General features: G+C 31.2%; 1 protein-coding gene across 1 annotated transcript in view; it reads right to left on the bottom strand.

Moving 5' to 3' along the window:
- LOC119603820 (ephrin type-B receptor 1-B) overlaps nucleotides 1-26769 on the bottom strand; it is a 208674-nt gene that overhangs the window by 5688 nt on the left and 176217 nt on the right. The window contains exon 10 of the mRNA XM_037956018.1: nucleotides 69-439. Within this exon, the coding sequence (XP_037811946.1) occupies nucleotides 69-439 (371 nt within the window). The remainder of the gene's footprint in view (nucleotides 1-68; nucleotides 440-26769) is intronic.

Here is a 26769-nt window from a genome sequence, read left to right on the forward strand (position 1 = left end):
AACATAGACCAATGTAGATATACATACATATGTACATATTTATTCTTGATGTTCTATTTGTAGCTTACCCTTGTGGTATACGCATCACTTGCGTTTTCAATCTCTCTCGAAAGTCCAAAATCAGCAATCTTGCATATAAGTTGAGAATTAACGAGCACGTTGCGGGCGGCCAAATCACGATGAACATAATTCATGTCACTCAAATAAGCCATGCCGCTCGCAATTCCACGCAACATCACTATTAATTGTAATGTTTGGAATTTTCCATCGTTGACGCGTAAAAATGTATCTAGGCTACCATTTTCCATATATTCAGTTATAATCATAACTGGATTTGAGCGTGTCACAACTCCTTGTAAATAAATAACATTCGGATGATCAAACTGTCCCATAATAGATGCTTCCGTTAAAAAGTCGCATCTCGCTTTTTCCGATGAACCTAGAATATTAATATTTCATATTAGTAAAGAACGTTTAATAGATACACCTTCAAGGGCCAATCTTTAGGTTAAAGGTTAGCGATTAGATTAAAATTAATCCTCGAAAGTTGTTTTTATACCCACCATCAAAAAAGATGGCCCCTCTCAGAAAACGACTATTAAGCTTATACTTTGTTTCAAGATAATAGCAATACAACGACTTTCGACATAAACAAGTTTTAGGGGAACTAAAATCTCTCCGCCAAATTTTATGGAGATCGGTCCATAATTGACGGTCATTGACGGGTCAATTATGAACCCATATAAGGTTCCTCTCAGAAAATTACTTTGAAGCTCATAACTTGCTTCAAAATTTTAGTAAATCAACGAAAGTCAACATAAAACAAGTTAGAGCGCTATATTCGGCTATGCCGAATCTTAAATACCCTCCACCAGCAAGCTACTTCTTATTGAAACCCATCTAACTATCTAATTTTTAGATAACACGCCAAAATTTTTGTCGAACTAATTTTGATTAGGTCCAGAAAAATTTAGAATGATTTATCTATACACAGTACATACTTATGTCGAATTTTATCCGGATATAATAATTTAATAACGAATTAAGTGGTATTAAGTGATTTTCAAAAGTTAACCTTATATGGGAGCTAAGACAACTTATGGATCGGTCCGGAAAAAATTCCGTATGGACCGATCCAGAAAAAATTGTATACTTATGTATAAAATGTGCGTTTAAGTAATTTTCAGAAATGGTCCTTATATGGGAGTTGTGACCAGTTATGCACCGATCAGGAAACAATTTCGTATAATGATTTATATGCAGAAAAAGATCAAGTCTAATTTTACTCCAATAGCTTTATTAATCAGTTTAGTTTAGTTGATTTTAGGAAGTGGACTTTATATAGGAGCTATGAGCAATTAAGGGCCTATCCGGAAAAAAATTTCGTAGATTGTGGACCGACAGAGATCTACGTTGGTAGTATGATTTCTGTTCATATTATATTTGTATGTACAAAATTTGGTGTTGATACCGATATATTTGATTGAGTTATTAACGATAAACTAATTTCCGGGAATATATACCTTTGTATGGTGGCTATAAGAAATATTGGATCGATTGTAAAGATTTTGAACATAATTGATCACTGCCCTAAAAAACAAAGTGTGACGAAATTCATCGCAATATCTGTGGTAGTTTCTGAGAAAACTTCAAAAGAATTAGGAAAAAAACGTAATTTTTTCGAGGTAGTCTGAAATTTTTACTCATAACTTTTTACGTTGTGAACCAATTTTGCTGATTTTCAATACCAAAATGCTTAGGATAATAGAAAATATTTTGGGTGAATTTGGTTGATGTCCTTTACTTAGTTTTAACGTGAGCGCGTTTTACACAGACAGACAGACAGACAGACGGACATAGCTAAATCGACTCAGAATTTCATAAGGACCCAGAATATATATACTTTGTTGGGTCGTAGATGAATATTTCTTGGTGTTACACACGGAACGACAAACTTATATATACCCTCTATCACCACTGATGGTGGTGGAGGGTATAAAAATTTTATCGGAATAAAATCTCTACCATATTTTATGATTATCTATATTTGACCCTACCTCCTATATAAGGTCCCCTTCAGAAAATGACTATGAGGCTTATAGCTTGCTTCAAAATGATAGCAAAGCCACGAAATTCGACGTAAACAAATTTTAGGGGAACTAGAATATCTCTCGCATATTTTATGGAGATCGACCCATACCCCCCATATAAGGTTCCTCTCAGAAAATTACTTTAAAGTTCACAACTTTCTTCAAAATACCAGTAAATCAACGAAAGTTTTAGTGGAACTAAAATCACTCTGCCAAATTTTATGTGGATCGGTTCATAATTAACCATACCCCCGATATAAGGTCCCCTCATAAATTGCCTACAACGCTCATAATTTGCTACAAAATGATACTAAAGCAACGAAATTCGACATAAACAAGTTTTCGAGGAACAAATATCTCTCTGCCAAATTTTATACCCCATAAAAGGTTCCTCTCAGAAAATTACTTTAAAGTTCAAAATGTTTGCTATAAACATGTTTTATAGAAACTAAAATCTCTCTGCCAAATATTAAGAGGATCGGTCCATAATTGATTCTACGTAAAATTTCCCTTTGCTCGGGGGAGTTTTCCCGTTTTTCCTACCGAGCGCGTCCCCGGGTGGCAGATATTATATTCCCCGCGGACCAAAAACCTTTGCCTCCGTAGCGGACAATGCGTCAAGTGTACAGCATGCCATTGGCAAAAACATAGGGGTGACGGAGAAGGATGTACACGAAAAGAGCTCTAAGCTACCTCAGTCTTTAAATATAGGTGAGGGTTCCGATTCTCAATCCTCAGATGATAAGAACAACACTATTATAGCAAATCCCAAAAAGGATGAAGTAGAGCAAATGGTGAAAGAGGTAAGTGATAGCATAGCTAAACTAACTACGATTGGAAGGGCTGTTACAACAAGCCTCGAAGAGGACACTAAAAAAAATAAGACCACAGCATCAGAAGCAACTACTGATAACGTTAAGGAGTCAAATCCTAAAAACGAGGAAGGTACACTAACTCGCCAAAAGAAGGTGCAACTGCCCTTTCCAAAATTGGGGAGGCGCCGTTTGAAAGGGCTGTTAAAACCGGCCCGATAAGAACACTAAAACACCTAAGACTGGTAATTTTGAGGAGTCAAATCCTAAAAGCGAGGAGGAAACACTCACTCGCCAGAAGACAGAACAGCAGTGCTGTCCAAAATTGGGAAAGTGTCGATTAAAAAGACTGCTCTTGCTATGCCTGATAAGGACACCGCAGTGTCATCAAAGGTATCCACTGCATCAATAGCCACTTCAGATCACCCGGAGGAGTCAAATCCAATGAGCGGGGAGGTGATCACTAACTCGCTGGAAGACAGTTTAAATGGATGACAATGATTGAGGTTATCCAAATAAACCTCTATCGGAGCGAGACGGCTACCAACGCTCTGATGGATTAAATTAATACAGGTAAGATACATATAGCTTTAATCCAGGAACCTTGGACGATTCGCAACAAGGTTTCTGGATTAAATCACGTAAATTTCCAACTTTTCTAAACTGACACATGGTCTCGACCGAGAAATGTATCTTATGTCAAAAGAACTTATGTTTTCTCCTCTCAACAGGATTATCCACATCGGATGCAACGGTGCTGAAGCAAGGTCGTGGCAACATATACCTTGCATCTGTTTACCTGCCTTTCGATTCTCCGACACTACCACCAACGTCGGAGCTGATAAAACTGGTCGAAGAGGCACAAAGGAAAAATAAGAAAATTATAAAGGTTGTGATGCCAACTCCCACCATGTAGCTAGGGGTAGTACAAACACCAATCGCAGAGGACAGGCCCTCATGGATTTCCTTAATACTAAAGACTTGATACCATCGAACTTAGGTAATAAAGCTACCTTCGTCAATAGAATCAGAGAAGAAGTATTAGATATAACTATATGTTTAGAAGAGCTTATAAACGAAATTCAGGATTGGAGAGTTTCGGACGAGCACTCCTTTTCTGACCATCGGTACATAAGATTCAAAATACTACGGCCGCCACCAAAGCCGATAAAGTTTCAGAATAAGTCTAAAACTAATTAGACAATGTTCGGTTCCTTACTAAAGAACCGTTTATGTCAGGATACTTTTCAATGTCGAAATAAAGAGGACATAGACGCCAAAGTAGAAATGTTCACAAGTGCCTTGGTTGAATCGTTCGAGGACAGCTGCCCTCTGTGAGAGCCAAGATCTGCCCAGGAAAAAACCTGGGTAACCGGGGAGATCCGGAACCTTGGTAAGACTCTTCGCAAACTATTTAACCGGGCACGGCGTAAAAAGACCGCAGTATACTGGGATGAGTATCGTAGTAAAATTGAAGAATATAAGAAAATCGTTCGAAAAGCCAAACGAGACTCCTGGAAACTTTTCTGTGAACAGGTAGATAGCGTAAATGACATATCGAAGATAAAAAAATTCCTATCCAAAACTCATGTCCAACCGGAATCTATGATCGATGACATAGTCAGGAGGTTGGAGGATATGGAGGAAACAATGAAACTCCTAATGGACTCTCATTTCCCACCCGGTATATCGAATAACATAGATGAACCGATATTGGAGGAAGGGGAGGCTAACTCGAAAATTGTAATTACATCTGATATGGTTAAAGGGGCAATCAAGAGCTTCGCTCCCTATAAAGCTGCAGGGTCGGATGGCATTTTCCCGGCACTCTTACAGATGGAGGCTGGTCTGGTTTCCGAACATCTGTCTCAGATATTCACTGCATGCTTGAAATTCACATATACCCCCATTAAATGGCAGGATACAAGGGTAATGTTTATACCTAAACCCGGGAAACCTAGCTATGCGGCACCTAAGTCTTATCGACCGATAAGTCTTACGTCCTTCCTACTTAAAACCTTGGAACGGATAGTCGATAGTATGGTTAAAAGCAGTATACCCAAAGACAAAGACCTAAAATTTAAGCAGCATGTTTATGTAAAGGGACGATCGGTGGAAACCGCTTTAAACGAAGTTGTTCACTACATAGGTGCATCCTTTGATAGCAAACTATATACACTGGCGGTATGCATTGACATCGAAGGGGCTTTCAATAACGTGCACACTGATACTCTTATCCAATCCATAGACCAGTTTTATGTTGACCAGGTGCTCCGTAACTGGATCAACCACATGCTAAGGAACAGATGGATAAGCTGCGAGATGTACGATATAACTATCGGGAAAAAGGTATTTCGCGGTATACCACAGGGTGGCATTTTGTCACCTTTACTCTGGGTTACCACGATTAATAGCCTCCTAAGGACCCTAACCGAGAAAGGACTTAGACCTGTCTGCTATGCAGACGATGTCGTAATACTTTTAAAGGGAAAGGATCCAAATTACTTGTGTAGAAGAGCTGAGGAGGCTCTGAATACGGCTTTGGGCTAGCCTCAACCGAGAGGCTTCAATGTTAACCCGGCAAAAACGGAACTCTGTCTTTTCACAAGAAAAACAAAAATTTCTACGTATACTGAACCTTGCTTCCTAGGCAAGAAGATACCAGTGACAGACAAAGTTAAGTACTTATGTGTAATCCTCGACCGGAAATTAAAATCGAGACACCACATAGAGGATAGGATCAACAAGGCACATCGGTGCTGGACGATATGTAGGAGAACTATAGGCATGAAATGGGTCTTAGTCCTACTATGACAAATTGGCTTTATAAAAGTGTAATTAGACCAATTCTAGCTTATGCTTCAATAATCTGGGGGACTGCTTTAGACAAAAAGTGCAATATCCAACTACTACAGGGAGTTCAGCGTACATGCTGCTTGGGTATAAGTGGTGCCATGTGTACTACTTCAACCAAGGCTCTGGAAACATATTTAAGATATGAGGCGGCCCTTACAGCCGAACGGCTCTTTACTTTAGGCGAACTGACCAAAAGCGGTTATAGGACATGTCATCAATGTATACTGGACACATTGGAAGGTTATACACAATCGTGCCTGATCGTATACCAGACACAGAATATGTCGGAAACTTTGAAACGCTGATCCCATATAGAATGTCTTGGTCAAGCGGAACATTAGAGCAAATACCAGTAGGAATCCGTTGTTACACGTATGGCTATAAATACACAAGCTTCCAGGCAGAAGTACCAGCAATAACGGAATGCGTAAATTGGATTAGAATAAATATGGCGCCCACAGCGCTTAATATATTTACCGACAGCCAGAAGGCAATTAGGGCACTATCAGGCGATATAACTAAATCTAAGACCGTATTGGATTGTAAGAAAGCTTTAACTCAATACTCTCCCAGAGGTAAGGTTCACGTCATATGGGTACCAGCCCACTCGGGAGTAGTCGAAAGGGCGAATGTAATAGCTTTAGAGGGAAGGGAGCTCGAGGCAGTTAACCTGACAAACGCAAAACTATTCGACGCAACAAAAGCTGAACTAAAAATACGGGTGAGAGAATCCCATAAGTCCTCTTGGAATAATGAAACAGTGGGTAAAACCACGAAGATCCTATGGGGTGACTCTGATGAGAGCAAGACGAAAAATCTTCTCAAAATGAGCAAGTCTGAAGTTAGTATGATGGTACGTATTTTGAGTGGACACACAGGATTACGAGCACATCTATGGAAAATTGGACGTGCGGATTCAGACGAATGTAGAGCATGTGGAGAGGACAATGAAACTCTGGAGCGCTTTCTTTGCCATTACCTGGCATTCGTCGAAGCTAGATCCAAGTATCTTGGAACTGATGTTATTCCGGAAATAAGATTCCTGACTAACACTGGTTGGAAGATTCTTAGGAATTACGTTCAGGAAACTGAGTTTCTGAACACTGAAAAATAATTCATTCAGTTCCCTTTTTTCATGATAAGGAGGTGTATTTCTTCGGATTTGATGTAGTATACATCCTCCTATTAACCTAATCTAAAATAGCCTAAAATGGATTTAACGCTCATAACAATAACTTGCTTCAACATTAAAGAATAGCAACGAAATTCGACATAAACAACTTCTTCAAAATGATAGTAAAGCAATGAAATTCGACATAAACAAGTTTTATAGGAACATAATTCTAACTGTCAAATTTTTTGAGGATCGGTCCGTAATTGACCTTATCCCCTATCATAGAATGACATTAACGGCCATAACTGGCTTAAAAATACCAGTATAGCGATAAAATTCTTTTTGTCAAATTTTATGAGCATCGGGCCATATTGGATTAAAACCTTTATAATGCTTAGAAAGCATTGATATTCGACATAACAAGTTTTATTGAAACCAAAATCTTTGTAAAATCTTAGGAGGATCGGTCCAAAATTGACCATAAGTAAATTTACAGGAAATCAAATCATTAAAAAAAATAGTAAATATGATTACTATTTATATATGATAAATCAGTTTAGAAAAAATCCAAAAAATGATTAAATTGTAGTAGCGAAAACATCGGTTGTTATAGTATAGGTCCACTTTCCGAAATTCACCTGAAATTTAAGACACATGATTTGATGGTGAGTATATAAGATTCGGCACAGCCGAATATATCACTCTTACTTGTTCAGTACTCAATTAGTTAATTTTGTTTGCGAGTTTAAGCGCCCAATGGAGGTGATTTAAACTTACAGCTTAATCACAATTGGAACCGCTGTCGACAAAACACAAAAAAGAGCGAGCGACGAATTAAAATTAAGCGACTGTCGATAGACCATATTTTCTGACGTTTATTAGAAAACATCAGAGCAAAATGATTTTTTTGTTTAAAATTAGAATTATTTTAAAGAAATAAATAGGAATGGTTAAAAAATTATTCAGAATAAAATAAAATAAACAAAACAATATGTTTTTGCATTTTAATTTTTATTGTTTTCATATAATATATTCTGTTAATAATAACACATGGCGAAAATTCGCATTATAACCACCCTGTTTTTGCAATTTTGCAAGATTTTTAGCAAAACATTGTGAACGTATGGCAACGCTACAACATGAAAATAAGAGATAAATGAGAGGATCGACAGAGAGCGCAATAAAAATTAAATATAATCTACCTTTTTTTGTATTGAAATTTTCTGTTGTTTTGTATGGCAACACTGCAAATTTTAATCTTGTACTCAAAAACATGAAAGGGGATTAACATCAGATTAAATTTATGCTTAGATTAACTAATCTGATTATTAATTGGCAATTGATTGCCAACTCAAAAACCCGCTGTAAGTAATATGATCCATTTGATGCGTATATCAAATGCACAACGAAAGGGTGGAAGTACACTATACGCGTTATAGCCCAGCAAAAAAAGAAATTCCAAAGAAGCGAAAAAGAAGTAAAATTTACTCCATGGAAGTACAGAAGTGATTTAACACAGGCTTGTCATAGGAGGGGTGTCCTTTTTCCCAATTCATTACTTCTGAAGTCATTCTCAAGAAGTAATTTTGATGCTCTTTTTTGGAAGTTATTCGGAAGTGAAATTCTAGTATTATAGAATACGACTATATTTGACTTAAATAATATTAACATTAATTAAGGTAATATTAATATTATTACACTATAGTGGTGTAGGGTATAATCATGATTGGACGTTACGATTCTCTTATGCTCACTTTTTTCTATATAATTGTTATACAAAATTTTCATTCAAGACTTACAGAAAACTACTGAACCGATTTACATGAAATTTAGTATACCGATAGATCTGACCTCAGGTGGACCTATAAACTATATTAAATCTGGATCGGACGCCACGCCCTTTTTTCGCCAACAACTATTACACCAAATTTACGTTCAAGCATACAAAAAAGTACTAATCCGATTTTCATGAAATCTGTTATAATGAATGTTGTGGAATGAATAGTACGACACATTACATCTTCAAAACATATAATATATAATAATAAATATATATGAGACTCTTTTATTACTCTTTCACTTCATAATTACTAAACCGATTTACTTAAAATTCGGCATATTAATAGGTCTAACCTCAGAAATTAAAAATGACTCTAATGATATTGATTGGATGCTACGCATTAAATTTTGCATGACAATAGTTCTATCGTGGAAGGTTAGGTTAGTTTGAGGAAAAGAGTGTTTAATACATCAAATCCGAATAAATACACCTATACCACTAATTTCGGGCCTGTTGTGATCTTAATGAAATGCAATAACCTTTTTCCGTCCATTTTTTGTTACATTTATCATGCTCATTATATATACATCTTATAGTATATGAGAATTATTATTTAGGTAGTTAAAATTTTAATCAAAAATTTATTTTTAGTTGAAAACTCTAAAATGTTTGTAGATCGTTAACTTACTTTACGAATAGGTAAAATAAAAATATGTAACCATTTTAATTTATTATCAAAAATCGATTTTCATCTAAAGCGTAAAATCGGTTGTAGATTCGTATATCCCATCAGTTATATTTTCCACCGGAAAACTATTCTTATTTCAAAACCTGTAATCCGCTGTACATCCTCAAAAAAAAAAAAATATTTTAAAACAAAATCGGATGTAATTTACTATGATCGAGAAATAGCATATGTAAATTTTTTATCAAAGTTATATTGTTGTAGATCCGTATATATTACTCCCATCACTTATATTTTCCACAGGAAAACTATTTTTATTTTAAAACCTGTAATCTGCTGTATATTCTCAGAAAATAACAATTTTAAAAGAGAATCGGATGTAGTTTCCTACGATCGAGAAAACTATAAACTATATTAGATCTTGAATGAATGTCTACGATGCCACTTTTGTATGCAGAATAAAAACTACTGAACAAAAAGTCGCTCCCAAAAAATAGGTTAAAAAATATATTTATATTACATTTTTCACAAAAATTCGAATTTTAAACTTAAATCTACAAATCCATCTAGAAAATCTATATAACTCTTTAAAAATTTACTTTAAATAACTCTCAATTCTAGAAAACAATAAAAATCCGTTAGGTTAGGTTAAGTTAATAGGAGGATGTATACTACATCAAATCCGACGAAATACACATAAATCCGTAATCATTCATATGTTCCATACAAATCGAGTTTTATATGAAAAATAGAAAATTTAAATTTATTGTTAAATCGATATAACAATAGAAATCTGCAATAAGTTAAATAAACCATCAAAAAATTATCTTGATATAAATTCGGTTGCCATTTTTTAAATGCAGCTCAAATCTAAAAAACTATGATATGATATGATTGACTGCTCATTAGTGTCCTGAAAGACAGCACTTTTGCAAATCTCAAACGATGCATATAAAGCATTGTTCATATAAAATATGGATGAATTCATCTTTCAATATCTTTTTATTTATTCCAAGCTATTCAAATTAAATAATGATTTTGAATAATTCCAGCACAAATTTTCCATTAATAAATTCCGAAATTTTTAAATTAAAGGAAGATGTGGATATTTTAATAAGTAGAATTATTTGGGTGACTTTTTTGTATTTCTAACGATATTTGACCTTTAAACCTTTATTTCTTCGGATTTAATAAGTGGTGTCTAAATCCATCCAAAACTTTAGTCTGGATGCATAAGCTAATGAATAAAAATAATATTTTTAAACACATATTTCTATAAACGGATGTATTTTTGAGAAACAATGACGAAAAAACGGTGGTTTTACTCATTAATGAACAACTCAAAATTGTTTGTCAAATTAAAAGTAGTTTTGTTTTCTCTGCCAAGATCAAGGATTCTTCATATTTTCCTAGGACAGAAAAAACGTAATTTTTTTTTTAAAGGAATTTGAAATTAATGAGCACAGATTTTTCGTGATTTTGTGCAGAATTTCTCATAATCGTTTCAGAGTTTTTTCAATTGCATGTACTTTTTCAAACAGCAAAAAATCGTTTAAAATTTTTGTACGGTTAATGGTACGTATTTTTGAAATTAATAAAATGCCCCGAATTACCTCTTTACACCAAGGGCACTACAATTTAAAGTACGGTGTGACCTAAATTAAATTGAACAGTTCTTTAAATCTACTGCACATGGAAAAAATAAAACAAATAATTTGAAAGTGTCCTTAGTTCCCTACCAGTGATTGAAAATGCTAATTTCAGTATAATTTCTCAAAAAAAGTTTCTTAAATTTTTCTACAAATTAGTCAAAATTTCCTAATTTAAGCTCATTTTCAATTTCTACATTTTTAAGGGACTTCTTGGTCCACAAGCTGACTTTAAGGATTAACAAGCTACAGTGCTATATTCGACTGAACCGAATCCTAAATAACCTCCACCAGCTACTTTTATATAAAAACTTTTTTAATTGATCAAATATTTGTATGTCTTAAATAGAAAAACCCCAAGATTTAAACAGCTTAAATCTGTTACAATTGCAAGATTTATTGAACATTATTGATATGCTTTATCGATATTTAATAACTTGTGTTGAAGATCTAAGGAAATTAAAATTTTCGGGCAGGACCTTGTATGGGAGATATGATCAATTATGGAACGATCATAAAAGATCTTTAAGTAACATTTCTTTATATAAAAGCTATAAACTTTGTATCTATATCGTAATTTAGTAATAAGTAATGCGTGTTTAAGTGATTTTCGGAAGGGAACCTTGTATGGGACCGATCGCACATATGTAATGAACCGATCGCGGGTATGTATGTATGTATGTATGTATGTATGTATGTATGTATGTATGTATGTATGTATGTATGTATGTATGTATGTATGTATGTATGTATGTATGTATGTATGTATGTATGTATGTATGTATGTATGTATGTATGTATGTATGTATGTATGTATGTATGTATGTATGTATGTATGTATGTATGTATGTATGTATGTATGTATGTATGTATGTATGTATGTATGTATGTATGTATGTATGTATGTATGTATGTATGTATGTATGTATGTATGTATGTATGTATGTATGTATGTATGTATGTATGTATGTATGTATGTATGTATGTATGTATGTATGTATGTATGTATGTATGTATGTATGTATGTATGTATGTATGTATGTATGTATGTATGTATGTATGTATGTATGTATGTATGTATGTATGTATGTATGTATGTATGTATGTATGTATGTATGTATGTATGTATGTATGTATGTATGTATGTATGTATGTATGTATGTATGTATGTATGTATGTATGTATGTATTTTGCACAAATATTAGTTTTGTATACAAAAATTATATTTTAAGATTTTTTTTCCCGATCGGTTCATAATATGTGTGCGATAGGTCCCATATAAGGTTCCCTTTCGAAAATCACTTAAACACACATTACTTATTACTAAATTACGATATAGATACAAAATTTGACTGTAATAAAGCTTTTATATACAGAAATGTTACTTACAGATTTTTTACGATCGGTCCATAATTGGTCATATCTCCCATACAAGGTCCTGCCCCGAAAATTTTAATTTCCTTAAATCTTTCACACAAATTATTAAATATCTCTAAAGAATATCTTAGGGCGCTTAAAAAATATAAAAGAAAATGGCGTTTGTAATGTTCAATAAATCTTGCAATTGTAACAGATTTAAGCTGTTTAAATCTTGGGGTTTTTCTATTTAAGACATGAGAAAACTTATTTCTACAAATATTTGATCAATTAACAAGTAACACCCAATTTACACGATGATTTTTTTTCATGTTTGCCCAGACGTCTGTTTTCATGTTTGTCGATGATTGGTGGTGAGCGGGGTAGAGAAGAATGGGGGGTAAGAAAACAAACATTATTTGGGATTTTCATGATTGTTTTTGACATTCCTCTTTAAACTCATTCGTACTGTTGATATTATGCTCGTGTAAAAAAAAAAATAATTATGTCTTTTTTACATGAAAACATTAAAATTTGCATTAAAAAAATACTATAGCGTGTAATTAAATTTTTTTAAATCAAATTAAATGTTTTTTATGCTAAAAATTTCATTTTATTTTTATTACGAATAAGTAATTAAAAAGGATTATACAATTAAACATCAAAAAAAGACATGCATAGTTGCATGTAAAAAATCGCCGTATAAATGTTCATGATTTTTTGGAAGATTCTCAAAAGAGAATTGGAAAAAACAGACGTCTGAAAAGTCTTCATGTAAATTGCGCCCAAGAGTGCTATATTCGGCTGTGCCGAATATTATATACCCTTCACCACAGTGTATTTAAAAATATCAATTCTATAAAATTTTAATTTATTTCATTTTCCCGTTTATATCATTATTATAGCAATAGCATAACGAACAACAACAACGCTAAACGAAATAAACACACAAAAAAACAAAATACACAAGGCAGTAAAACCAACAGACATCCAAACATACGAAACTGAATACACCAAAAAACAAAAACAATATACACAAGGCAATGAAACATACGAAACGAAATACTCCAAAAAAAAAGCAAAAACAAAATACACAACGCAATGAAACCAACAGACATCCAAACATACGAAACTGAATGCATCAAGAAACAAAAGCAATATACACAAGGCAATGAAACACACAGCCATCCAAACACATGAAACGAAATACTAAATGTATAAGCAGTGTTGTTGTTGTTGCGCATATCAAAGCATGAAAAAAATTGTCTTTTTTATGAAATTTTCAGAGGTTGTCTCGGATTTTTACAGAATTATTGAAGATTTGGATCACGCTGATATCTGGGGTCCTCTAAAAAGTGATTTCAACAAACACACAGACAGACAGACGGACATAGCTTAATCAACTCCGCTACCTATAAGGATCCAGAATATATATACTTTATGGGGTCGGAAAATTATATTATAGAAATTACAAACGGAATGACAAACTTATATATACCCTTCTCACGAAGGTGAAGGGTGTAAAAAGGTATTAATATAAAAGTAGCTGGTGGAGGGTATTTAAGATTCAGTTCAGCCGAAAATAGCACTTTAACTTGTTATTTCATAATGTGGCTAAAATGAGTATTTCTGTTTTGACGTTTTGTTTGAAGAAACAATGCCAAACACAATTCAGTACAGTGAAAATTTGCTTGCCAGATGTTCACATTACGGGATTTTTTCGGGATTAGGATATCCCGAATCCCGAGATTTTTCAAAATGTATCCCGGGATTTATTACTAAAAAATAGTTTAAATTTTTTTTTGAGCCATAATTTTATTCAATTCGCTTCAAAATTACGATCTTTGTTTATTTTTGACTTATGCAGAACACAGCTATTCTTCAGCACAGCTATTCTTGTACATTTTGAACCTTTTATTTTTTTAAAGTGGTATGATACCATACAAATTTATTTTTTCATTTCGTCGTAGACCCAAAAAGTATACACATTCTTTGTCTATAGTAGACACAAATTTGGACCAAAATTAACACAATCCTAAAAGCACCTCCTCTGAAAACCAATTTGATGCCAATGTTAATATCAATACATTACAATCAGCTATTTGATGAGATTCATTTTTAAAATAGAATCGATTTGAATCTACAAAAATAATATAAAAATTGTGTAATATTAAATTATCATATTTTTTTAAATTGATTCTCTTAAATGGAAAGTATTTTGTTGTCTGCGTAGTATTTTGCAATAATACCCCATTCCTCGATTGAAATTAATCATACCTTTTCAAATCTATTGATTTCAAATTGTTCGAATTCCATCACATACCGGAATATTTATTTATTTTATTTCGGCACAGTCAAATATAAAATAAATTTTTAAATGATATCTAGAAGGTTTTGCATTACAACCCAGCAAAAAAAGAACTTCCAAAGAAGCGAAAAAAAACATGTAATAAAACAGAAGACCAAAAGTAAAATTTTTTATCTCCCAAGAATGTAAGAACAAAAAAAATTTCTTCAGCTTTGAAAAATATAATTATTTTCCAATCTTCGGAAGTCTTTAAACATCACTTCCTCAGAAGGTTAAAGAATTCACTTAGTGCTACTTTTAAAGTGGTGATAAATGGTATTCTTTTGGAAGTACTTCGTTTTATTTTTGCTGGGATGCTTTCTACAAATCTGAGTGATAACAGTAAAGGTAAATTAAATTGTTCTGAATGTAGATAACATGTTCCAAAGAAAAGGTTCATTTATGATCTAAACTGATATTCGAAGGATTGAACGTTATATTTATTATAACCTACACCACTACAATGGGGAGGGTATTATACGTTTGTGCTGATGTTTTTAACACATAAAAGTATTGGTCCTACACCCACCTTAAAGCATACCGATCGAATCAGAATCGCTTTCTGGGTCGTCGTTTGACCCTAGCCCCCATTAAAAATTATCTTAAACGTCCAAAAATTTACTTATTACCATTAGTATCGCGATGACATTCAGCATAACTAACCTTTATATAAAATTACATGCCTCTTCCCAATTGTTTGTTAGAAATTTAGTTTTTCATCAATAAATTGCTTAAATACATCGGAATTAAGGTAAAATTCAACAAATTTTTTATGAAAAATAAATAATTTATCTTCTGTCGATTAATTTTCACAAGATTAAACAATTTTCTTCACAAACATGAAGATTTCAGATTTTCATGCATAAAATAATTAAATTTATGTAATCCCGAAAAATCCCGGGATCCCGGGGTTGCAATTTTCAAAATCCCGAATACCTGGATTTGTAAAAGCCAGTCCCGTTTGGCATCCCTAGTTTATATTTACTAAAAGGATTATTGAATAATAACATTATTATTAAATTGATTATTGAATAATAACATCAATTTATGCTAAAATTTCATTTAATATTGTTTTTCAGCAAAATTTTATCACAAAAAAAGACAAATTACATTTCAATACCTTGTGCAAGTAGAAAAGAGGCAGATGGTGAACCTACACTGCAGAGACTGAAAATAACGGGTCCACTTTGTTTTTATAAGGTTAATTGCTGTGATCACCATTTATAATTGTGTTTTTTAAGTTTATCACTGAGAGAAACCTTTATGTTAGATTTTTTTGATAAGTGGTTGAGAGAAACCGAAAAGAAAACCAAAAAACTCGCTACAATTGATTTTTATTTTATAAACATTTTTGAAAAGGTCTGCTTATGATTTTTATTTTTAAAAGCAAAACAATAAATCGCAAATGTAAATACACGATTACGACACACATACACACATATTATCTTCAGAAATCATAGCAAACAACAACAATATACTCTCCCACTCTCATATAAGCAAGAGAAAAAAGGAATACAAAAACCAAGTGCTCAGACATAGGCGCAATTTACATTAAGACTTTTCAGACGTCTGTTTTTTCCAATTCTCTTTTGAGAATCTTCCAAAATATCATGAACATTTATACGGTGATTTTTTACATGCAACTTTTCATGTCTTTTTTGATGTTTAGTGTAAATAAAATTAAATTTTTAACATAAAAACAATTTAGTTTTATTAAAAATAATAAATAGTATTTTTTTTAATGCAAATTTTAATGTTTTCATTAAAAGAAAACACGAAATTATTTTTTTACATGAGTATAATATCAACAGTCCGAATGAGTGTAAAGAGGAATTTCAAAAACAATCATGAAAATCCTAAATCATGTTTGTTTTCTTACCCCCCATTCTTCTCTAACCCGCTCACCGCCAATCATAGACAAACATGAAAACAGACGTCTGGGCAAACATGAAAAAAAATCATCGTGTAAATTGGGTGATAAACTTAAGTAACAAAACAAAAGTAGTAAAGGTTATACTAAACCATTTAAGTAAAAATCATTTTATAACTGTTATTCTGAGTGATTTATTTTAAAAAACAAAAATAAATCACAATTCATTCACTTTGGTTATGTGGCCCAGTTATTTTCAGTCTCTGCTACTCTGTCATGTTATATTTAGTATAGTCAATGTAGCGAAAAACCTTGGTTGTTTGGAACGGTTTATAGCCATTTAAAAAAATCGCTATAAGCCAGGAAATAACCAAATTATAAATTATTTTCATTAAATTATCTATAAAATTTAAAATTATTGAGAATTGTTTATTATTAATATACTAGCTATACCCAGTGTGCTTTGCTACCCTCGAAGGAATATGTATAAATAAAAATCCCACTTAACGATTTTGAAGATTCTAACCACAATAGTTATCCAGATTTATAATACGTTACATATGAGAGATGTCAAGCAAACTATTGCGAGTTCGCCAGTTTCTATCTATCGCCAATTTCTATCTATCAAAAAAAATTGGAATAATAGAAGATGCACGAAATTTTGTATTTAATTTATATACGTTGTGCCAAGCCACCTATTGAAAGTCCGCCCCTAATGCTCTAAATGTTCACATGAATTTCAAAGTTCTTCATGTAAAATTTGAAGATTCTAGCTCTAATAGTTTCTCAGATATACGAATTTTTCTATTTGATTCGTGTGGGGGCTTCAAGCTCTCCACATTGAGAATTTTGGAATTTAAATTGAGAAAATTCCAATTAAAATTGGGAAAGTTTCAAATGAAATTGAGAAAATTTTAAATGAAATTAAGAAAATTTCAAATGAAATTGAGAACCTTTTATTTATATAACACATTTTAAAAAACAAATAATAAAGAAATTCCAATGTTAATCCACCAATTGTCGAGGAACAATGTCTGGTTTATCATGAATGTAGCAGACCTGGGCGATTTCCATTAATTTTGCATTAACATTAAATTAAAAAAAAAAAAAAATTAATGTAAAAAATATTGCATTAACATTAAATTTGTAAAATTTAATGCATTAAATTTCCATTAACATTAAATATTTTTGAATTTAATGCATTAATTTTACATTAACATTAAATATTTTTGAAATTAATGCATTAATTTTGCATTAACATTAAATATATCTGAATTTAGTGCATTAATTTTACATTAACATTAAATAAGCAATAAAATTAAGGCATTAATATTCCATTAACATTAATATATATAAAAATTGATAAACGTAAATAAAAATACAGCACAAAAGACCTCGATCTAACTAAATACAACTAAAATTAAATAGGTTAAAGTCCTTTCTAATAACTCCTATATTCCATTCAAACTTGTGTGTTTTAAATATGATATTTATATAAGATTCCACAGACAAAATACAGTAGTTTTCCGATTTAACGAACCCATATGTTGTCAGGCCTGTTCGTAAAATTGAAAAGTTCGTTATATGCAGTACTAACTAAAACGTGGGTTTTTGGTAGGAAAATGATTAAAAATAGGTACATAAAATATTTTTTAAATGTATTTTATAAAAATTAATTCTTTTTTTTTTATAAAAATAGCACAAAACACAAAATTCCGAATCTTATATACCCACCTTCAAACCATATTTGTCTCGAATTTAATCGCTGTATTTTTAATTCAGTCATGAGCGTTAAAGTTATTTCTCGAAGTTCATATCTATACTCGTATTTTTAAGCGAGTAATGAGCGTTGAAGTAATTTTCTTAAGGGGGCCTGATATGGAGGGTAAGGTCAATTATGGACCGATTCCCATAAAATTTGTTAGAGATTTCGGTTAGTATAGAACATGTTTGTATCGAATTTCATCGGCGTACTCGTATTGTTAAGCGAGTAATGAGCGTTAAAGTCATTATCTGAAGGACGGACGGACATAGCTACATCGAACTAAAATTTAATAAGAACCCAGAATGTGTTACAGTTTTGGGTACAAAAGCACCGCTTAAAACAACGGTATAGTTTTTTGCTACAACTTAGGTTATTTGTTATTTTTGATAAATGTCATTTTATCTTCATTTAAATAATAATATTTTTATTAGTTCGTTAAACAGAGTACAAAAAACAAGTTTTGTTCGTTATTTAAGGTAGTCAATAGGAAAAATTAGCTTGTTCGTTAAATGCGATGTTCGTAGAATTGAATGGTCGTTAAATCGGAAAACTACTGTAAACTAAAAAAGGAATATTTGGGAAGTGATACTATTCTTCTAATAAGTATTATCGTGTATAGGACTTATTCGAAAGGACTTTAACAAAATAAACTAAAAAAGGAATATCTGGGAAGTGATACTATTATTCTAATATGTATTATCGAGTATAGGACTTATTAGAAAGGACTTTAACACATTCAATTTTACTTGAATTTAGTTAGACCGAGGTCTTTAGCGCTGTATTCTTATTTTTATAAATTATTTTATACATTAATGTTAATGGAAAATTAATGCATTAATTTTATTATTTATTATTTAATGTTAATGAAAAATTAATGCATTAATTTCACAAATATTTAATGTTAATGTAAAATTAATGCATTAAATTTAAAAATATTTAATGTTAATGCAAATTTAATGCATTAAATGTACCCATGTTAATGCAATAAACTTGCATTAACATTAATTTTTTTAATGTAGAAAAAATTTTTAATGCATTAACACATTTAATGCATTTATCCCAGGTCTGGAATGTAGGAATACCACTCAAGCGATATGTGTTGGTAGTCTGAATACGTCAAAGTAAAACAAGTTAGAGTGTTATATTCGGCTGAGCCGAATCTTAAATACCCTCCACCAGCTACTTTTATATTAATATTTTTTTAATTGATCAAATATTTGAAGAAATATGTAAGTTTTCTCATGCGAAGCCCCCTTCTACGCCCACTTTTTATAAAACTATCCTTACATATATCCTATCCTATAATTATATGAAAGAGACTGTCTGTTTGTTACGCTTTCACGGCCAAACTACTGAACCGATTTACATGAAATTTAGAACACTAATAGTTCTATTCCATGTGGAACAATAGGCTATATAAAATCATGATTGGACGTCACGGTTCCTCTTATGCTCACTTTTTTCTATTTTTCTATTTTCATGAAATCTGTTATAATGAATGTTTTGGAATGAACAGTACGACACATTACATCTTCAAAACGTATAATATCCTATATATAAATATATAAAACAGACTGTTTGTTTGTTACGCTTTCACGGCAAAACTACTAAACCGATTTACATGAAATTTGGACCGCTAATAGGTCTAACCCCAAAAGGAGCTATATAAGATCATAATCGGATGCCACGCCCTTTTTTCCGCCCACTTTTTGTAAAACTATTATTACACCAATTTTGCAATCAAAATATGCAAAAACTACTAAACCGATTTATATGAAATTTTGCATACCGATTGGTATAAGGTCGAAAAGGACTATAGGATATATATAAGATCTTGATCTGATGCCACGCCCCTTTCCTATTACATGAAAGAGACTGTCTGTTTGTTACGCTTTCACGGCCAAACTACTGAACCGATTTACATGAAATTTAGAACCTAATAGTTCTATTCTAAGTGGAACAATAGGCTATATAAAATCATGATTGGTAACCATTCCTCTTATGCTTACATTTTTCTATATAATTGTTATACAAAAATTTCATTCGAGACTTACAGAAAACTAATGAACCGTTTTACATGAAATTTGGTATACCGATAGGTCTGACCTCAGGAGGAACTATAAACTATACAAGATCTGGATCGGACGCCACGCCCCTTCTTACGCCAACTTTCTAATCAAAAATAATCAAAATGATTTATCTATACACAGAACATACTCATGTCGAGTTTAATAATAAATTATGTGGTTTTCAGAAGTGAACCTTATATGGGAGCTAGTTATGGACCGATACTGAAAAAATTGCTTATATGGAAGCTGTAACCAATTATGGACCGATGTGGAAAATTTTCACGAATGCTTTATATACAATTAATCTCAAAAATAAGTATACAGAAATACTGACAATTGGTTTTATTTAAAAAAGGATATTATTTTTTCAAAAATCAAAAAAGTAACACATTTATTTATTAAAAACAATTATGATAATTATTATTCACTACTTTTTTTCTTCATATTTTGGTTCTTTGAGTTCTCATTTAAGCTGAAGTTAAGAAGGTGCAAAATTTACGTCACAAAAATAAGTATACAGATAAATTTAATATGTATTTGGCTTAATGATATTAACAAAATTCATGAAAATTTTACCGTTTGAATGTAATTATTTTATAATAAATAAATGTATACTATAACATGGAAAAAATTCACTTTTGTTCCGAAAAATTTAAATTTTTGGTAATTGATCTGAATATTATTTATAGGAGCATTTTTTCCTATTTAAGAACATCTGACTATTTAAACCCCCGGAGTTTTGGATCGGGTATTCAATAATATCCCTCGTTTGTTCATTATGATGCATTGGAAGACGATATTTCAACTTTTAAATTAATTGTTTCTGTACAATAATTGCAATCCATTGCGGAACATTGCCGTTTTTAACATAGTATAGCGTTCATATTCGATATTTAACGACGATTTCCTAAAATTTATATCTTAAATTGCGATATTAATAATATTTGTACTAGTATCCATTAATTAAAACAAGTTTTTTGGTTCCAATCATCCATTACACACTTCTAAATACTACCAATAATCGTCAAATGGTGACCATGTCAATAACTTACACTACATATCGGTTCTGAAATTGATTATTGTCCAAAATAGTAAGATTTTTATATTAAATCAGGCTCAATTGGTGGTATGAATACGAATTGAACAATTTTGAACACATATACATCTTAATTTGTTGCTAGAACAAATAAAATGTCCGATCCATAAAACATGGTTATTGTATCAAGTATATCAAATAACAACTCTTTTCAAAAGTTAAAAATTCTATTTCCAATGCATCATTTGGAGGGTTCAATGACCACCAGATCCAAAATCCGGGGTCTAAAGTGGAAAAAAAAATCGTAGAAGTGGGAAAAAAACTGTCCTACTAATTAATTCCGGAGCCAATCGGCCCAAATTTCAAGATTTCGGAACTAAAAGTAGATTTTTTCCAAGTTATTGTGTAAAAAATATTTTATTAAAAATATTTTAAAAAGTGTAAAAAATATTTAATTTATTAATACAAGTAAAATTTCCATAAATTTTGTTAATATAATTAAACCAAATATATACTGAAATGATCTGTATACTTACTTTTGTGACGTAAATTTTGCACCTTCTTAACTTCAGCTTAAATGAGAACTCAAAGAACCAAAATATGAAGAAAAAAAGTAGTGAATAATAATTATCATAATTGTTTTTAATAAATAAATGTGTTACTTTTTTGATTTTTGAAAAAATAATATCCTTTTTTAAATAAAACCAATTGTCAGTATTTCTGTATACTTATTTTTGAGATTAACTGTATATATATAAAACAAATTCACATCGAGTTTTACCCTGATAGCTTTATTTATCAATGAATTATGCGCATGTAAGTGATTATCGTATGTGGACCTTATATGGGAGATATGACCAATTATGGGCCGATCCGAAAAAAAAATCGTAAACTAATTCATATATACACAAAACATATTCATGTCGAATTTTATCCCGATAGCTTTATTTATCAATGAATTAAGCTTATTTAAGTGATTTTCAAAAGTGGACCTTATTTGGGAGCTAGTACCAATTGTGGGCTCATCCGGAAAAAATTTCACTGAATGATTTATATCTATATACAAAACATATTCACCTCGAGTTCTACCCTGATAGCTTTATTTATCAATGAATTATGCGCATTTAAGTGATTTTCGGATGTGGACCTTATATGGGAGCTATGACCGATTATGGACCGATTCGCAATAAATTTCGTCGAGTAATTCATATATACACAAAACACATTCATGTCGAATTTTATCCAGATAGCTTTATTTATCTATGAATTCAGCTCGTTTAAGTGATTTTCGGATGTGGACCTTATATAGGAGCTATGACCAATTATGGACCGACCCGGAGAAAAATTCCGTAGAATGATTTATGTATACACAAAACATACTCATGTAGAATTTTATCCCGATAGCTTTATTTAACAAGTGATTTAAGTGATTTTCGAAAGTGGACCTTATATGGGAGCTATGACCAATTGTGGGCCGATACAGATCTAAGTCGGTAGTATGATTTCTGTTCATATTATGTCAATATGTGCAAAATTTGACAAAATTTGTCGAATTATTTTTGGTAGTTTCTGAGAAAACAACTCAAGAATTAGGAAAAAAAATTAATTTTTTTCGAGGTATTCTGAAATTTTTACTCATAACTTTTTAAGCTATGAACCGACTAAATCGACTCAGAATTTCATAAGGACCCAGAATATATATACTTTGTTGGGTCTCAGATGAATATTTTTTGGTGTTACACACGGAATGACAAACTTATATATACCCTCTATCACCACTGGTCTGAATTTGCCGCTGACTTTAGACTAGACTTTAGACTAGACTATAGACTAGACTTTAGACTAGACTATAGACTAGACTATAAACTAGAGGGGCATTTCCCTCTCCGATTTCGATGAAATTCGGCACACACATTCTTCATGAAAATACTGAATTTGAAATTCTCCAAAATTTCTATATCTTATATATTGTTAAGTACACAATAAGCAATCTTATGTGAAGGAATAAAGAAAATGGAAGGTACATTCTTTAAGATATCCTTGACTAAAGGACGTTGTTTGATGTCCTTAAGAAAATTAATTTAACGCTCATTACTGACTTAAAAATACGACTATAGTGATGAAATTCGACACACATAAGTTTCAATGTAGCCAAAATCTCTCTATCAAGTTTTATGTGGATCGATCCATTGACCCTAACCCCATATAAGGTCTTCTTCAAAAAATTAGTTTAACGCTCATTACTGGCTTAAAAAACAATGAAATTTGACATAAAAAAGTCTCTTAAGATCCAAAACCTCTTTACCAAATTTTATGAGGATCGGTCCATAATAGACTCTACCCCCCATATAAGGTCCCCTTCAGAAAATGACTTTAACGCTCATTATGATCCAAAATCTCCCTACCTAATTTTGTGAGGATTGGTCCATAATTGACCCCCCATATAAGGCCCCCTTTAGAAAATTAATTTAACGCTCATTACTGACTTAAAAATACGAGTATAGTGATGAAATTCCACACACATAAGGTTCAATGTGGCCAAAATCTCTCTATTAAGTTTTATATGGATCGGTCCATTGACCCCAACCCCATATAAGGTCTCCTTCAAAAAATTAGTTTAACGCTCATTACTGGCTTAAAAATACTAGTATAACAATGAAATTTGACATAAAAAAGTCTCTTATGATCCAGAACCTCTCTACCAAATTTTATGAGGTCCATAATAGACCCTACCCCCCATATAAGGTCCCCTTCAGAAAATGACTTTAACTCTCATTACTGGCTTAAAAATATGAGTATAGTGATAAAATTTAACCTACATAAGTTTCATATGATCCAAAATCTCCCTACCTAATTTTATAATGATCGGTCCATAATTGACCGTGCCCCCATATAAGGTCCCCTTCAGAGTATGAATTTAACGCTCATTACTGGCTTAAAAATACGAGTATAGTGATGAAATTCGACACACATATGTAAGTTTCAATGAATCCAAAATCTTTCTATCAAACTTTATGTGGATCGGTCCATAATTGACCCTACTCCCTATATAAGGTGCCCTTCAAAAAATATATTAAACGATCATTACTGGCTTACAAATACAGAAAAGCGATGAAATTCGACACACAAATTTTTTATACGAGTTAAAATCTCTCTACCAAATGTATTGAGGATAGGTCCATAAGAAAATTATTTTAACGATGACTTAAAAATACGTGAACAGTTATGAAATTTTATATAAGATACATTTACAGGAACGTAAATCTTTATACCGAATTTCACGCGAAAGTGTGGGAAAGATGTGTAAAGATGTTTTGTATGAACCTGAATTGGTGTAAACAATTTTATGAAAAACGGTCAATTATTAACCCTATCTCTCATATAAGTTAATTTGATGAGTAATATCACCCTGATGTTTATAGGGGGGCATACGGTTTGATGGTGGGTATATGAGATTCGGCACAGCCGAATATAACACTCTCACTTGTTTACTTTGACGTATTCAGACTACCAACACACATCGCATGAGTGGCATTCCTACATAGTATTCATGATTGCTATTGTTCCTCGAAAATCGGTGGATTAACATTGGAATTTCTTTATTATTTGTTTTTTTATATTTAAAATGTGTTATTAAATAAAAGGTTCTCGAGTTCATTTGAAATTTTCTTAATTTCATTTAAAATTTTATCAATTTCATTTGAAACTTTCCCAATTTCAATTGGAATTATCTCAATATAAAACGGAAATTCTTAATTTATTTGGAATTTTCTCAACATCAATATGAAATTTTTCAATTTCATATTTCAATTTTAAATAAAAATTCTCAATTTTATTCAGAATTTTTTCAATTTTAAATTGAAAATCGTAATTTCAGTTGAAATTTTCTCAATATCAAATTGAAAATCTTAATTTCAATTGGAATTTTCTCAATATAAAACGGAAATTCTTAATTTATTTGGAATTTTCTCAACATCAATTTGAAATTTTTCAATTTCATATTTCAATTTTAAATAAAAATTCTCAATTTTATTCAAAATTTTTTCAATTTTAAATTGAAAATCGTAATTTCAGTTGAAATTTTCTCAATATCAAATTGAAAATCATAATTTCAATTAGAATTTTCTCAATATTACATGGAAATTCTCAATTTCATGTGGAATTTTCTCAAATTCAGTTAAAAATAGTGTAGTCTATATTGTATTCTATAGTCTAGTAATTACTTGAGAAATTATTTAATTAATTTATTACTCAATTTATTTAAACAATAATTTATTATATTAATGGATATGAAAATATATTAATAAAGCCACGTTCTTTTTTCTCAATATAAAACGGAAATTTTTAATTTATTTGGAATTTTCTCAACATCAATTTGAAATTTTCCAATTTCACATTTCAATTTTAAATGAAAAATTCTCAATTTTATTCAGAATTTTTTCAATTTTAAATTGAAAATCGTAATTTCAGTTGAAATTTTCTCAATATCAAATTGAAAATCATAATTTCAATTATAATTTTCTCAATATTACATGGAAATTCTCAATTTCATGTGGAATTTTCTCAAAATCAGTTTAAAATGGTGTAGTCTATAGTCTAGTAATTACTTGAGAAATTATTTAATTAATTTATTACTCAAATTATTTAAACAATAATTTATTATATTAATGGATATGAAAATATATTAATAAAGCTACGTTCACACCTGGAAAATATTTGGTCCAAATATTTGTAATAAAATATTTTTGAAGTTGTTTTTCAATCCTCTATCTCGTTCCTTTCGGACTCTATCGTGCTTTCAACAGACAGACAGACGGACGGACAGACATGGCTAGATCGTCTTAGAATTTAATAAGGACAGAGAATATAATACTTTTGTGGGTCTATGACAAATATTTCGATGTGTTACAAACGGAATGACAAAATCAATATACCCACAATCTTTTTTGATGGAGGGTATAAAAATTGAATTGAAATGATTGTCAAAATGTTCAAATTTTAAGCCTTCACGGGACATTCATGTATTGCACTACATATATATGTTCATATATATTTGCAAATTAAAAATTAAAATTTTCTCAAAATCATTTGTAATTTTCTCAATTTCATTTGAAGGTTCCTCAAAATCAATTGGAATTTTCTCAATATCAATTCAAAATTCTCAATTTCAATTGTATTTTTCTAAATTTCAAATGGAAATTCACATTTTCATTTACAATATTCTCAATTTGAAACTGAAAACCTCAAATTAAATTGAAATTTTCTCAATATAAAATGGAAATTCTTAATTTTATTTAGAGTTTTCTCAATTTAAATTTTAAATTCTCAATTTCATTTAGA

This window comes from Lucilia sericata, unplaced genomic scaffold (assembly GCF_015586225.1).
Source record: "Lucilia sericata isolate MDLA Ls3-8-SP2 unplaced genomic scaffold, ASM1558622v1 Contig000342F_arrow, whole genome shotgun sequence".
Lineage (NCBI taxonomy): Eukaryota > Metazoa > Arthropoda > Insecta > Diptera > Calliphoridae > Lucilia > Lucilia sericata.